The sequence below is a fragment of the Panulirus ornatus genome, chromosome 12 (assembly GCF_036320965.1).
Source record: "Panulirus ornatus isolate Po-2019 chromosome 12, ASM3632096v1, whole genome shotgun sequence".
Taxonomy (NCBI): domain Eukaryota; kingdom Metazoa; phylum Arthropoda; class Malacostraca; order Decapoda; family Palinuridae; genus Panulirus; species Panulirus ornatus.
The window spans coordinates 70,177,653-70,195,116 of NC_092235.1; the positions used below are offsets into that span (position 1 = coordinate 70,177,653).

Sequence of the window (17,464 nt, forward strand, 5' to 3'; positions counted from 1 at the left end):
AGAAAATAGTTATAGTTATTAACTATGATCATAATGATAAAAATAATGATAATAATAGTAATAATGATAATAATAATAATAATGGTTAACAGTAATAATTAGAATAGCAGCAATAATGAAAATATCAATGATAATAATTATCATAATAGTAATAGTAATGATGATAATAATGGTAATAGTAATAATCAGAATTGCAGTAATAATGAAAATGATAATGATGATAATAATGGTGATAGTAATAATTAGAATAGCAGCAATAATGAAAATGATAATGAAAATTAGATAGAGAATGACAAAGACGGTCTTTATGTTCTCATTTACATGTGAAATTATTGATATTCGAGGAGAGAGTATGTGTTTCTGGGGCACACCTGTGTGTCTCCTGCATGACACGGCACACGGCACTCCTCTGACCTTCCCAACCCACTCATCAGATATATGTTGACCCGAGGTAGATGTTGTCAGGTGACCCCGAGGTAGATGTTGTCAGGTGACCCCGAGGTAGATGTTGTCAGGTGACCCCGAGGTAGATGTTGTCAGGTGACCCGAAGTATCAAACCCATGATTATTGCGGAGTTGTGAGGTGCGTGGTGAGGTCTGCTGCAGCCATGTGTAGTTCTAGCCTCACTTAACGTAATATTAACTACCTTCACTACACGACAACCCTCAAGGGGAACCTAACTTCCCTCAAGACTAACCCTACAGTCACCCTAGCCTGCCTGCCAGCCTGCCAGCCTGCCAGCCTGCCCCGGGGATGATCGTTAATGTTATATTTCCTCCACAGGGAACCCTGAGGGACGTCAAGCGGGGCTGCTCCTCCAGCAGCAGCGGCATCGCCTCCTCCATCAACGCCATCGGACTCGGATAGGATGGTTCAGGACGCTGGCTTGGCAGGGCAGGGCTGGCTGCTGTCTGGCAGGGCAGGGCTGGGGGTACATGCCAGGCTTGCCATCTGGGCAACATAGCCTAGCATGGCCTGCCGATCGCCTGTAATTTAGTACCATTAGTATTATGTGTATAGTAAGGTAATGTGTATTGTGTAGTGTGTATAGTAATATAGTGTGCATAATGTAATGTGTATAATGAGGATCGAATGTATAACGTGCTAGAGGTCACGAGCGTGACCTGGCAGACCAGGAAGTTGACCTAGGATGAGTAGAGTGAATGTGAATTGTTTGTATGTACAACTGATGTGTCATTATGATGTAAAGGATTGAAGTATGTACAACTGATGTGTCATTATGATGTAAAGGATTGAAGTATGTACAACTGATGTGTCATTATGATGTAAAGGATTGAAGTATGTACAACTGATGTGTCATTATGATGTAAAGGATTGAAGTATGTACAACTGATGTGTCATTATGATGTAAAGGATTGAAGTATGTACAACTGATGTGTCATTATGATGTAAAGGATTGAAGTATGTACAACTGATGTGTCATTATGATGTAAAGGATTGAAGTATGGGTAGTGGCAACACTGTAGGCTTACCATGTGGCTGGCTACCGTGTGTGTCCGGCCACACCAGAACCACCACCAGCCCGGGATGGTGTGAGAGTCTTCAGCGTTACATGGTGTGACAACGGCTGACCCAGATAAGGTTTATCCGAGGTCACTGAAGGATACGATGATACGATGATTGTTAAAACGTTGACTGATATTTACAATAAGTCACTTGTTGCGGGAAATGTTTCGGAGGATTCATATAAGGTCATAAATCACTGCCTGGGAATTATTGTCCAATTGGCTTAATATCTGTACTTGGTAAACTACTGAAAACCAACATTTGCGATAAGACTGTCAACCATTTAGAGGACCACCACTTAATGAACGATTCTCAACATAATTTGCGAAGAAATCGATCATGTTTGACAAATCTGCTTGATTTTGTTTATGAAATAATCAATACGTATGACTAAAGTAAAGCACTTGGTGTCATCTATTTACATTTAAAAATAACCTTCCATAAAGTTGCTCATCAAACACAAGTGATATGGTATAGATGATATGGTACAGATGATATGGTATAGATGATATGGTATAGATGATATGGTATAGATGATATGGTATAGATGATATGGTATAGATGATATGGTATAGATGAAGTTGTACTTCGATGGTTAGCAAACTGGTTGGCTGGACGTAAACATAGAATAGTAATCAATGGTCAAACCTCAGAATGGTTAGAGGTAATAAGTTGGTGTGTCGCTGGGATGAATGTTGGACCGCTTCTCTAGCCCTTATACATTACTGATATTGATGATGAACTTATACATTACTGATATTGATGATGAACTTATACATTACTGATATTGATGATGAACTTATACATAACTGATATTGATGATGAACTTATACATTACTGATATTGATGATGAACTTATACATTACTGATATTGATGATGAACTTATACATTACTGATATTGATGATGAACTTATACATAACTGATATTGATGATGAACTTATACATTACTGATATTGATGATGAACTTATACATAACTGATATTGATGATGAACTTATACATAACTGATATTGATGATGAACTTATACATTACTGATATTGATGATGAACTTATACATTACTGATATTGATGATGAACTTATACATAACTGATATTGATGATGAACTTATACATTACTGATATTGATGATGAACTTATACATTACTGATATTGATGATGAACTTAAACATAACTGATATTGATGATGAACTTATACATTACTGATATTGATGATGAACTTATACATTACTGATATTGATGATGAACTTAAACATAACTGATATTGATGAACTTATACATTACTGATATTGATGATGAACTTCAATGTAACATATCTAAATTCGTGGGTGATACAAAATTGGGAAATAAGTCTACAACAGAAACTGGACGTCTGCAGCATCAAATTGAACATGTACAAACTGATGGAGTGGCCGAACAAGTGGAGAATAAATTTTGGTATTAATAAGGGCAAAGATGTGGATGACACTAATGAAGATGAAAAGGCCAGCTACAGTAGGAATCCTGCTGAGCTAGCAACGGTCAGCCAGGAAGAGGAGTTGGGTCTAATAATTTCAATCAAACAGTGAACAGACGCTGTACAAACAGTGAACAGACGCTGTACAAACAGTGAACAGACGCTGTACAAACAGTGAACAGACGCTGTACAAACAGTGAACAGACGCTGTACAAACAGTGAACAGACGCTGTACAAACAGTGAACAGACGCTGTACAAACAGTGAACAGACGCTGTACAAACAGTGAACAGACGCTGTACAGTGAACAGACGCTGTACAAACAGTGAACAGACGCTGTACAAACAGTGAACAGACGCTGTACAAACAGTGAACAGACGCTGTACAAACAGTGAACAGACGCTGTACAAAGGACGAACAAAAGTCATGAACTCACAGGAAGGGCCTTCTTGAACATTGTGTTCAGTTTGGGTCATCCTACTTGAGGAACGACAGACATGGTGAAGAGGGTACAGAGGTGAGCTACCAACATGATTTCCGTCTTTGGAAATACTTCCCATGACATGAGAGGCGATCAATCCATTAACGCAGAAGTTGAGAGGTCACGTAATACAGGTATTCACACTCATCAAAAGCTTGGATAATGTCGCTCTAACAGCCTAGTGCAGTAGAGATTCCTCTGATTTCACTCGTCGTAATGGGCAAACGTTTTACCTCGAATGAGGCAAACGTTTTACCTTGAGTGAGGCAAAGTACTTTATTTTCAGTAAAACTGTTAACTCATAGAATGATGCACTAACTACACTTATTGAAAGCAGTACTACAGACACGTTTAAACATAGACATGATAAATAGTTCCCTTTAAATCCACGACTGACTGACATGATTTGTACTGTCTTAGCTGCACGATAAGGTTACACGACTTTCGTTCTGAAAACATTTGTGTATGTGTCTCTGCTCCTCCCACAATAGTCCATGTTTCTGTTCTTTTCCACTATCACAAACATCCTCGTTAGGACCCAGTGGTCTGTTGCTATCTGATGCTGCCCCATTACGTACATATGGGTGACGCTGCCCCATCATGTACACATGGACTTTGCTGCCCATCATGTACGCATGAGCGTTGCAGCCCCATCATGTACAAAAGTTTTTGCATGGAAAATGTTCAGCGCAAGACACCACTGCATGGAGAATATTCATAACAAGACAGCATTACCAGGAAGACGGACAACACAAGACAACACTATAGCAGTATAGAGAGAGTATATAGAGGCAGATAGCACACAGAGCCGTAAGTTAGGGTTGAGGACTATGAAGACAGGCTGATGGCAATGTTTAGGACATAACTGTAGGGAAGACAACATGATGATAATGTTGTGGAACCTGGCGCTGGGGAAGATGGAGGTTGACACTGCAGCTGTGTCTGGTGTAACACTGCAGCTGTGTCTGGTGTAACACTGCAGCTGTGTCTGGTGTAACACTGCAGCTGTGTCTGGTGTAACACTAACTAAACTCTTCATTTGGTCTCCCACTTCTCGTTCCTTCCACCTCTGACACATATATCCTCTTTGTCAATCTTTCCTCACTCATTCTCTCCATGTGACCAAACCATTTCAAAACACCCTCCTCTGCTCTCTCAACCACACTCTGTTTATTACCACACATCTCTCTTACCCTTTCATTACTTACTCGATCAAACCACCTCACACCACATATTGTCCTCAAACATTTCATTTCTAACATATCCACCCTCCTCCGTACCACCCATGCCTGCAACACATCCACCCTCCTCCGTACCACCCATGCCTGCAACACATCCACCATCCTCCGTACCACCCATGCCTGCAACACATCCACCCTCCTCCGTACCACCCATGCCTGGCAACACAACCACCCTCCTCCGTACCACCCAAGCCTGCAACACATCCACCCTCCTCCGTACCACCCATGCCTGCAACACATCCACCCTCCTCCGTACCACCCATGCATGGCAACCAGGCAACACATCTAGAACACTGTGCCTTAACACGTCCATCTTCGTCCTCCCAGATGACGACCTCTTCCTCCACACATTCCTTACTGACCACCGAACCTTCTCCTCCTTACTTACTCTATGACCCTATTTATCATACGACCCTATGTATATATAAACCCCAGCTTGAGCCAAATACTGACTGGTTATAAACCAAATTACGGATAAACGAGAAGATAAGCAGTTGGTTTGGCTGTGCTCCGGCTGCTGACACTGGACCGGCCGAACTCGGGTTCATTTGTTTCGTTGTTCGTGATGATAACCAGAGGGGCGCGCCCTCTGCTCTGCAACACTGGCGGGTTTGCTATGTTGTGGAGCCATAGTAGTATGATGGTTTGCCTTGCCCTGTGCGAGTGTTCGCGGTATCATATGTTCTTTCAAGCAGGTCGACTTCCTGGAAGGTAATAACATGATGTTTGAAAGCTGTACCGTGTGCAGAGCTCACTCGAGAGGTGTGTGCTGTGCAGCAGGTGTCAACACCAGACAATGTGGACGACAAATCTGTATGTACAAGTTCATGTAAGATAGGCGATGAGAGGAGAGCGTCTGCTGCCGACACAGTGTTCCTTATGTCAACTGTAATTATAAGATGATCAAGATAGAGAGCCAAGTGTTTTATTTACCACCAGGGAAGCAAGAGAGAGAGAGACAGGGTGATATACAGACATTTACTTTCCAAGGAGAATAGAACACTAGAGATAACAACCACTTTATTGTCTTTACTAACACTAGAAATAGAAATAAAAAAACAAGAACACATTCATTTATCCTTTATATTGTTGAAGATACATATGGCAACAGTAAGTAGGAGACAACAAAATAGGTGAAGGAAAACAACAGTGGGGCATGGGAAAGACAATGATAAGAACAGGCAATAAGTGAGCCAAGATGGGATGATCATATGTAATGGAATTAGAGAGAGAGAGAGAGAGAGAGAGAGAGAGAGAGAGAGAGAGAGAGAGAGAGAGAGAGAGAGAGAGAGAGAGAGAGAGTGTAGTGTGCCACAAGAAAACCATCCACCAGCCTCTCCTGTATCCGAGAAGTGTTCCTCTACCTCCGCCCCTGGGGCCTCCCTACGCTACCTCGGACTACCGCACGTCTGCACCCGGATTACTGTGCCCCACAGCGGGTGTCAGGTGCACGTAATGCTATGCAGAATTACTCCAAGCATATTGGTGCATCATCAGTGCCGGCACAGGGCCACTGCTCGTGATGACGCCTCATTCTTTCCCTAACTGCATGCAGTCTGGACTCATCCCTGGAACACAGTGACTCACCCTCCCTCCCTCCCTCCCTCACACACACACACACACACACACACACACACACACACACACACACAGTGCGTGTCAGGAAGCTACGGAAGATACAAGAACCAGCGACGTTGCTGCACCATCCCTGCTGGACTTGGCTTACACATTATAATTTGGAAACAATATATATAAGATATGAAACACCTGTTGAAGATAGTGATCATGTAATGCAGGAGCTTGAGGATGTGCTTCAGGAAGACGTAAGAGGAGGATTAGAGGCAAGCAAGACGCAAACACGAAATGTCTTTCAAAACTTGTTGGTGGTAAACACAGTTTAGGAGCCGAGGTGCAGCAGTTCGGGCAGCCTCGCCTCTGAGCTGCCATTATCCTGTACTTAAAACATTGTCGCAGGAACCGTGTTCCTGGCCCCAACTCCAGGTCGCTCACTCACCAACAAATCAAGCGTCACAAAACACAAGACTCAGTACACATGCTGACCCTCATGTGGTGTGTCCTCCTGTTGTTATCACCTTACATTATTATTCATCATATAATAAAACTGACTGGATAATGTAACATTATTTATCATATAATAAAACTGACTGGATAATATAACATTATTTATCATATAATAAAACTGACTGGATAATGTAACATTATTTATCATATAATAAAACTGACTGGATAATGTAACATTATTTATCATATAATAAAACTGACTGGATAATGTAACATTATTTATCATATAATAGAACTGATTGGATAATGTAACATTATTTATCATATAATAAAACCGACTGGATAATGTAACATTATCTATAATATAATAGTACTGACTGGATAATGTAACATTATTTATCATATAATAAAACTGACTGGATAATGTAACATTATTTATCATATAATAGAACTGATTGGATAATGTAACATTATTTGTCATATAATAGAACTGATTGGATAATGTAACATTATCTATAATAATAGTACCGACTGGATAATGTAACATTATTTATCATATAATAAAACCGACTGGATAATGTAACATTATCTATAATATAATAGTACTGACTGGATAATGTAACATTATTTATCATATAATAGTACTGACTGGATAATGTAACATTATTTATCATATAATAGTACTGACTGGATAATGTAACATTATTTATCATATAATAGTACTGACTGGATAATGTAACATTATTTATCATATAATAAAACTGACTGGATAATATAACATTATTTATCATATAATAGTACCGACTGGATAATGTAACATTATTTATCATATAATAAAACTGACTGGATAATGTAACATTATATTCACAGTCATTTGAAAGTAAAAAACTTGTCTAAATTCCTTCACTTGTGATACAGCAGAGGATGTCATACGCTCCAACTGTCGCGTGGATCTTTGGCAATGTTAACATCTAGCAAGTACTTCCTCCCATGTGGCTAATGCATCTTTATAGCTACTTAGATTAACTGATCCTTCCTCGAGCAGCAACACGACCAGTAGTGCAACGTAATGGACAGAAGAGAATTAGGAGAGAGAGGATTAGTGAAATGAGGATGTATGAGGCACTGTGAAATAAAAGGGAGAGAACTGAAGGTGTACAAGTGTGAGAGAGACAATTAAAGAAGACCATAAGAGTAAGGAGAGAAGAACTAGAGACAATGATGAGAGAACCCGACAGATGTAGAAGTGTGATGTAGAGATAGAGGAGCAGGTATGATGGGGGAGAGAAAAGTGGATATCGTAGGAGTAGGGAAGATAACGTCAGAGATTCTTTCTTTGAGAACGAACGAAAGACACTTGGAAAGTAAGGAAAACATTTGAAGAGTTGGAATGTGGGAAAAAAAATGACTTTGTGAGTGTGATGGAGAGAGAGAAGAAATGTGGAAGATTGGAGCACGAAAGCAAACGACGTAAGGGAGAGGCCACAAACGTGAGTGTGGGAGACCACAGACTGTGGGAACGACAGATGGAAAAAGAAGGTATTCCGACGAGTAACAGATGTACACCACGGGTCTCAGTAATGGAGTCAGGTGCTGAAGGAGAATTTTGTGATTCTTTGCAAGCAGGAACAACTTGTTGGCCCAGAAGCGGCAGGCTGGTTCCATCAGCCCAGGTTGAAAGCGTTGATAGACTCGATGGCATTGGCCTTAGAAGTACACATCCGCTGGATGTTGAAAGACTGACCCTGAGGAAAAAGGAAAACCATGAGTGTCCTTCATGATAGTTAACTATGGTACACTAATCACTTGTGAGTAATGAGAAATCCTGTGTGATACAGGTATTACATAACTGCACACCTGTCCGTGTCAGTTCAGGGCGCACATGCATAACATAAGACCTGATGTTCTAGGACGAGACGATGTCATCTGCTACAGGAGACTGATACATTCCTAATCACATAGATCAATGTTCCCCAACCTGGGCGGCGTGACGTGGATGCGGGAGGTCAACCATGTGTTAAGAATGACGGATTTTGTTTGAATGAGTTTGATAAGGAAACTCTGCAGTGTTGTCATTCAAGACAAGATTTACTCTCATTATAAAGTTGCCACAAATCCTTGCAAAACAAAACATAGTAGTGACCCTTAACTCGTGTGTGTGTGTGTGTGTGTGTGTGTGTGTGTGTGTGTGTGTGCGTATGTGTGTGCACCACATCTCTCCTCACATGTTCAGTACACGTCACGGCTACCATCACACTTGAGTGATCGTTCACCACAACCACCTACCTTCCCTCACCCTCACGTACGTTACCACACACAAGAGATTACGAAATACAAACATGAAGTGATAATGACCAGTGAGCTGATCCTCAGCAATACTAAGATATAATACAGGAGGTCAACCAGTGAGCTCATCCTCAGGTCAAATTTGTAAAAATGAAAGAAATGTATGGGGAGGGAGGGAGGGAGGAAGGGTGGGGGGGGGGACCATTGATGAAGATGAAGACAGGACAGCAAAGGAGAAAGCTCGGTGTTATGTGTAACATCTGAAGGTAGAACTCAATGTTATCTGTAACATAGAAGACTAGAGAACTTTATCCAGAGAGTCATGTGCATTTTCTGTTGTTAGTTTAATGTCTTCTTAAGAACTTAATAATTTGTCTGGTTAATGTTTCCATCGTTCTGCCTAAAACCAAAGTATGGCTGTTGGCCTCACGATTTGTGTGGCACAGTTACACTTACCGGGGAACACCAGCTGGGGAGGCCAGGGAACACTTACCGGGGAACACCAGCTGGGGAGGCCAGGGAACACTTACCGGGGAACACCAGCTGGGGAGGCCTGGGAACACCAGCTGGGGAGGCCGGGAACACTTATCGGGGAACACCAGCTGGGGAGGCCTGGGAACACCAGCTGGGGAGGCCAGGGAACACTTACCGGGGAACACCAGCTGGGGAGGCCGGGGAAACACTTACCGGGGGACAGCGGGGGTGGGGAGGTACGGGTGGAGTTGCTCTGGTGGCCCTGTTCGGTGGGGATCGAGCTGGTAGAATCCTGTAATAAATGCGATAATGATACTACTGATGACGAGGATGATCATGATCATGATAATAATAATAATAATAATAATAATAATAATAATAATAATAATAATAATAATAATAATGAAAATAATAATAGCCAAATTATGAGGTTCAGTAGGGTTGAGGAGAATTGTTAATTGTGAGGTAAGTTTGAATGGAGAAAAACTGGAGGAAGTGAAGTGTTTTAGATATCTGGGAGTGGATCTGGCAGCGGATGGAACCATGGAAGCGGAAGTGGATCATAGGGTGGGGGAGGGGGCGAAGGTTCTGGGAGCGTTGAAGAATGTGTGGAAGTCGCGAACGTTATCTCGGAGAGCAAAGATGGGTACATTCGAAGAAATAGTGGTTCCAACAATGTTATATGGTTGCGAGGCGTGGGCTATAGATAGAGTTGTATGGAGGAGGGTGGATGTGTTGGAAATGAGATGTTTGAGGACAATATGTGGTGTGAGGTGGTTTGATCGAGTAAGTAATGAAAGGGTAAGAGAGATGTGTGGTAATAAAAAGAGTGTGGTTGAGAGAGCAGAAGAGGGTGTGTTGAAGTGGTTTGGACATATGGAGAGAATGGGTGAGGAAAGGTTGACAAAGAGGATATATGTGTCAGAGGTAGAGGGAACGAGAAGAGGTGGGAGACCAATTTAGAGGTGGAAGGATGGAGTGAAAAAGATTTTGAGTAGTCGGGGCCTAAACATACAGGAGGGTGAGAAGCGTGCACGGAATAGAGTGAATTGGAACGATGTGGTATACCGGGGCCGACGTGCTGTCAATGGATTGAACCAGGGCAGGTGAAGCGTCTTGGGTAAACCATGGAAAGTTCTGTGGTGCCTAGATGTGGAAAGGGAGCTGTGGTTTCGATGCATTACACATGACAGCTAGAGACTGAGTGTGAACGAATGTGGCCTTTTTTCTGTTTTCCTGGCGCTACCTCGCTGAAGTAGGGGTTAGCGATAGTCCTGTGTGGCGGGATAGCGCCAAGAATGGGATATGTACATGTGTATATGTGTATATGTCTGTGTATGTGTATTTATATGTATGTATATGTGTATATGTTGATATGTTCGTGTATGGGCGTTTATGTATATCATATAAGAGCATATGAGTGGTTGGGTCGTTCTTCGTCTGTTTCCTGGCGCCACCTTGCTGACGCGGGAATCGGCTAAGTATAATAATTATGATAATAATAACAATAATGATAATAATGATAATAATAATGATGATAATAATGATGATGATAGATATGAATGTGCTTTGTGTGTGTGTGTGTGTGTGTGTGTGTGTGTGTAGAAGCATGTTCAGGTCTGGACGAAGGGTCAGACGTGAACCTGTGTAGCGTAGTGAAGATATAGGGTTGTGTGAAGGTGAGGGTGTCGTGTGTCGTGAATTGGGTTCAATGATGACAAGTTAAAGTGAAGGTGGCCATTTTGACCGGACCCTTAAAATGATGCCAACTTGGTTCAAAGGCTGGCTGTAGGTCGGTGTGAGGATGTAGTAGCAATAATAATGATTAATGAGAAAGATTATTATGGCGAGGAAGAACAGCTTGACGTGCTGCCAGTGAGACGACCCGCGCTGTGGTATGGTTGGTGAGGTGACGACCCCGCGCTGTGGTATGGTTGGTGAGGTGACGACCCCGCGCTGTGGTATGGTTGGTGAGGTGGCGACCCGCGCCGTGGTATGGTTGGTGAGGTGACGACCCTGCGCTGTGGTATGGTTGGTGAGGTGACGACCCCGCGCTGTGGTATGGTTGGTGAGGTGACGACCCCGCGCTGTGGTATGGTTGGTGAGGTGACGACCCCGCGCTGTGGTATGGTTGGTGAGGTGACGACCCGCGCCGTGGTATGGTTGGTGAGGTGACGACCCCGCGCTGTGGTATGGTTGGTGAGGTGACGACCCCGCGCTGTGGTATGGTTGGTGAGGTGACGACCCCGCGCTGTGGTATGGTTGGTGAGGTGACGACCCGCGCCGTGGTATGGTTGGTGAGGTGACGACCCGCGCTGTGGTATGGTTGGTGAGGTGACGACCCCGCGCTGTGGTATGGTTGGTGAGGTGACGACCCCGCGCTGTGGTATGGTTGGTGAGGTGACGACCCCGCGCTGTGGTATGGTTGGTGAGGTGTGGTAGCGAGTACACCGGGCCCGACAGAGGACCATTAGATATGGTCTTACTAGTGCCATGCCTTAGAATATGAGAGAGAGAGAGAGAGAGAGAGAGAGAGAGAGAGAGAGAGAGAGAGAGAGAGAGAGAGAGAGAGAGAGAGAGAGGTGGGGGAGGAGCTAGACCTTCCCGCCTGCATCACTTACGTGTTCCTGCACTTAGCGTTGATGTCTCTCTGAGCGCCTGCTCGGCAGCCCACCAGACGGGTCTCGAAGACGTTGCCAGGGGTGGCGTGTGGCAGCGGGGAGCGTTTCCTCCTGCGGTGAGCCTGGCTATTCAACAGGTCAGTCATGATGCTCCTAACCCTACAACACAACAACACACGCATGAGGAGAAAGGAAGCCGGGGGGGGGGGGGGGGGTATACACCGTACATCACCCAGTGTACAACCACAAGTCTCTACAAAGGTTCTTAAAACGTAGGATTAATCATCACACATAAACGAAAATATAATTATTAACTGTCACTTGAGAATATAGAGGACCTCCAGGCCAGGCAGGCCAGCACTTAACTTACTTGCTGCCGTCTTGTGGCTCTGGGTCATCATTAACACAACAGAATCATCAATAAACCAAAACGAAGTTACCGTACACAGGAACACCTTAGTTACCGCACACAGGAACACCTTTATAGCAAGTGATCAAGAACAATATAAATATATGTAGCCAAGATTCCAACCTTGTTAACTTGTCAACACAACTTCATATCCTTCACGAATCACTCAGACATCATATATTCATATATAAACATGAAGCACACATAATACAACATGTAGCACACATAATGCAACATGAAGCACACATAATAGTAGCACACATAATGTATCATGAAGCACACATAATACAACATGAAGCACACATAATGCAACATGAAGCACACATAATACAACATGTAGCACACATAATGCAACATGAAGCACACATAATACAACATGTAGCACACATAACGCAACATGAAGCACACATAATACAACATGTAGCACACATAATGCAACATGAAGCACACATAATAGTAGCACACATAATGTAACATGAAGCACACATAATACAACATGAAGCACACATAATGCAACATGAAGCACACATAATACAACATGTAGCACACAAAATGCATCATGAAGCACACATAATACAACATGTAGCACACATAATACAACATGAAGCACACACAATACAGCATGAAGCACACATAATGCAACTTGAAGCACACATAATGCAACTTGAAGCTCACATAATACGACATGAAGCACACATAATACAACACGAAGCACACATAATACAACATGAAGCACACATAATACAACATGAGGCACACATAATGTAACATGAAGCACACATAATACAACATGAAGCACACATAATACAACATGAAGCACACATAATGCAACATGAAGCACACATAATGCAACATGTAGCACACATAATACAACATGAAGCACACACAATACAACATGAAGCACACATAATGCAACTTGAAGCACACATAATACAACATGAAGCACACACAATACAACATGAAGCACACATAATGCAACATGAAGCACACACAATACAACATGAAGCACACATAATACAACATGTAGCACACATAATACAACATGAAGCACACACAATACAACATGAAGCACACATAATGCAACTTGAAGCACACATAATACAACATGAAGCGCACATAATACAACATGAAGCACACACAATACAACATGAAGCACACACAATACAGCATGAAGCACACATAATGCAACTTGAAGCACACATAATACAACACGAAGCACATATAATACAACATGAAGACATAATACAACGTGAGGCACACATAATGTAACATGAAGCACACATAATGCAACTTGAAGCACACATAATGCAACATGAAGCACACATAATGCAACATGAAGCACACATAATGCAAGTTGAAGCACACATAATACAACATGAAGCACACATAATGCAACATGAAGCACACATAATGCAACATGAAGCACACATAATGCAACATGAAGCACACATAATACAACATGTAGCACACATAATACAACATGAAGCACACATAATGCAACTTGAAGCACACATAATGCAACATGAAGCGCACATAATACAACATGAAGCACACATAATACAACATGTAGCACACATAATGCAACTTGAAGCACACAAAATGCAACATGTAGCACACAAAATACATGAAGCACACATAATGCAACATGAAGCACACATAATACAACATGAAGCACACATAATACAACATGAAACACACATAATACAACATGAAGCACACATAATGCAACTTGAAGCACACATAATACAAAAGTATATATTATCAGTGTGAAAGATATACAAAAGTTGACTGACCCATTCATGAATCCGTGAAGTCTGTGTTCCCTGGGGGCTTGCACGAAGCTTAGATCATGGCCACCTGGCGGTCCAGACCCCGTCACCCCCGTCAGACCTGCTACCAGTTCACCCATCACTATGCTCGATTCTGATCCAAGGGTTCCTTGGGTGGGGTTAGGGTGGCTAGGAGCCTGAGAGAAACCATGGCCTGGGGGAATCGCTATGACATTGTCAGGACCCACAAACACCTCCAACGACTGCTGCTCGTTGCTGTACATGAAGGGTGGTGCGGCCGCCCCAGAGTTCAGGTGGTTAGGCTGTCGTCCTGAGAAGCTAGGATGTCCTCTCGTGATGACACTCCCAACATGTGACTCTCTACCACGGGAGATTGTGGCAGTGTCACCCCTTGTGTGGATGTCTAACCCTTGACGTCTAAATGACCCTCGAGTACCATTACTAAATCCAACATTAGATGGTTCATGGCCACCAAAAAAGTCTTGTCCAGTGGAAACTCTTGAATGACCATGAAAACTTTGACCAGCAGTTCTAGAAGAACCAGAAAAGCTTTGACCACCAGAAACTGTTGAAGGATGGGAGAAACTTTGACCACCAGTAACTGTTGAAGGCTGGGAGAAACTTTGACCACCAGTAACTGTTGAAGGATGGGAGAAACTTTGACCACCAGTAACTGTTGAAGGATGGGAGAAACTTTGACCACCAGTAACTGTTGAAGGCTGGGAGAAACTTTGACCACCAGTAACTGTTGAAGGATGGGAGAAACTTTGACCACCAGTAACTGTTGAAGGATGGGAGAAACTTTGACCACCAGAAACTGTTGAAGGATGGGAGAAACTTTGACCACCAGAAACTGTTGAAGGATGGGAGAAACTTTGACCACCAGAAACTGTTGAAGGATGGAAGAAACTTTGACCACCAGAAACTGTTGAAGGATGGGAGAAACTTTGACCACCAGAAACAAGAGAGGGATCAGAAAAACTTCGACTTTTAGAAACAGCTGAAGAACCGGATGTCCGGTTAACAGTTGAAGCAGAAGAGCTTGGGCCACTAGTGACACTGGGAGGAGTTGACAGGGTAGACCCACCCGACACAAGTGATGGCCGAGACACTCGCTGGGTATGAAAAGAACGCAAGACTTCCTGGTCACCTGTGGGTCTAGTGAACTCTTGCCCATTAATGACATTTAAAGACTCAGAAAATCCCTGGCTAGAGGACGGGATAGACGATCTTGGATCAGTTGAAGAGGCAAGGGAACCATGGCTTGGAAGGGGTGATGAACCTTGGCCTACTGAAAAACCAAGTGACCCCTGAGTACCGGAACCAGCTGAAGTTCTGAAAGGCCCCTGGGTACCAGAACCAGCTGAAATCCTAAACGACTCTTGAGGAACAGGTCCAGATGAAGGACGAAGGTTCCTTTGTCCACTAAAGGCAATCGGTGAAAGAGTGAGGTTAGCACTAGCGGCAGAGCTGCCGGCGCTGGTAACTCTGGAACCTGGAATATCGGGGCCAAGACCTTCTGGCTTTGAGGCGCCGAGGCCTGAACCTGAGGAGCGGGATAAAGCAGTGATTGAAAGTGGCTGGCTGGGAGTACCATGGCCGGCAGCTGCTGGGCTAAATGTTCTGAGGTTAGCTGTTGAGGTGAGATCACCAGAGCTTGTAGTTACAGAGCTAGACGGGCCTGTTCCTGAAGGGCCAGACAGGCTAGTACCTGCAGCTGTGGGGCTGGACAGGGTAGGACCTGCACCTGTTGGGCTGGACGGGCTGGAACCTACGCCTGTAGGGCTGGACAAGGTAGAACCTGCACCTGTGGGGCTGGACAGGCTAGAACCTACGCCTGTGGGGCTGGACAGGGTAGAACCTGTACCTGCGGGGCTCGACAAGCTGGAACCTACGCCTGTGGGGCTGGACAGGGTAGAACCTGCACCTGCGGGGCCGGACAGGTTGGAACCTACGCCTGTGGGGCTGGACAGGCTAGGACTTGCACCTGCAGGGCTGGATAGGCTGGAGCCTACGCCTGTGGGGCTGGACAGGCTAGAACCTGCACCTGCAGGGCCAGATAGGCTAGAACCTACGCCTGTGGGGCTGGACAGGCTAGGACCTGCACCTGTAGGGCCAGATAGGCTAGAACCTACGCCTGTGGGGCTAGACAGGCTAGGACCTGCACCTGCGGGGCTGGACAGGCTAGGACTTGCACCTGCGGGGCTGGACAGGTTAGGACCTGCACCTGCGGGGCTGGACAGGCTAGGACCTTCACCTGCGAGGCTGGACAGGCTAGGACTTGCACCTGCGGGGCTGGACAGGCTAGGACCTGCACCTGCGGGGCTGGACGGGCTAGGACCTTCAACTACGGGGCTGGACAGGCTAGGACCTGCACCTGCAGGGCTGGACAGGCTAGGACCTGCACCTGCAGGGCTGGACAGGCTAGGTACTGCACCTACGGGGCTGGACAGGCTAGGACCTGCACTTGCAGGGCTGGACAGGCTAGGACCTGCACCTGCAGGGCTGGACAGGCTAGGACCTGCACCTGCAGTAGATCCTGCTGCTACAGGAATGGCCGGGGTGCTTTCCTTGGAGATTGGAGGTCCGTAAATCTGGTTGAAAGTGTTGAGCGTCTGCTGGTCCAGGACCTGGTACCCGGCGTCCTCCAGGCTGCTACAAACACCCTGAAGCTTCTCCAGCGCCAGGGAGTACCAGGTGTCCTGAGGACACACGCCGCCCATCTGGCAGAAAACCAAGGTGTCAAGATCAATCATTTATACTGGATGACGGTGACAACATTACTATATATATATATATATATATATATATATATATATATATATATATATATATATATATATATATATATATATATATATATATATATTGTATTGATTGAGAGGGTGAAGGCATGTACAGAGCATCAGATTGGGGAAGAGCAGTGTGGTTTCAGAAGTGGTAGAGGATGTATGGATCAGGTGTTTGCTTTGAAGAATGTATGTGAGAAATACTTAGAAAAGCAAATGGATTTGTATGTAGCATTTATGGATCTGGAGAAGGCATATGATAGAGTTGATAGAGATGCTCTGTGGAAGGTATTAAGAATATATGGTGTGGGAGGAAAGTTGTTAGAAGCAGTGAAAAGTTTTTATCGAGGATGTAAGGCATGTGTACGT

The 17,464-nt window shown here is 44.1% G+C and overlaps 2 protein-coding genes across 6 annotated transcripts in view; one reads left to right on the forward strand and one right to left on the reverse strand.

Annotated features, from left to right (window-relative positions):
* Positions 1-5,619, forward strand: part of LOC139752222 (uncharacterized) — a 58,228-nt gene extending 52,609 nt beyond the window's left edge. For both annotated transcript variants that reach the window (XM_071668237.1, XM_071668236.1), the window contains one exon: positions 785-5,619. In XM_071668237.1, coding sequence (XP_071524338.1) covers positions 785-868 — 84 coding nt within the window. In that variant the 3' untranslated portion in view covers positions 869-5,619. The remainder of the gene's footprint in view (positions 1-784) is intronic.
* A 307-nt stretch (positions 5,620-5,926) lies between these two features.
* LOC139752221 (uncharacterized) overlaps positions 5,927-17,464 on the reverse strand; it is a 50,458-nt gene continuing 38,920 nt past the window's right edge. For all 4 annotated transcript variants that reach the window (XM_071668233.1, XM_071668232.1, XM_071668234.1 and 1 more), the window contains 4 exons: positions 14,310-17,029; positions 12,108-12,266; positions 9,700-9,778; positions 5,927-8,471 (listed from right to left, as the gene is read on the reverse strand). In XM_071668233.1, coding sequence (XP_071524334.1) covers positions 8,391-8,471; positions 9,700-9,778; positions 12,108-12,266; positions 14,310-17,029 — 3,039 coding nt within the window. In that variant the 3' untranslated portion in view covers positions 5,927-8,390. The remainder of the gene's footprint in view (positions 8,472-9,699; positions 9,779-12,107; positions 12,267-14,309; positions 17,030-17,464) is intronic.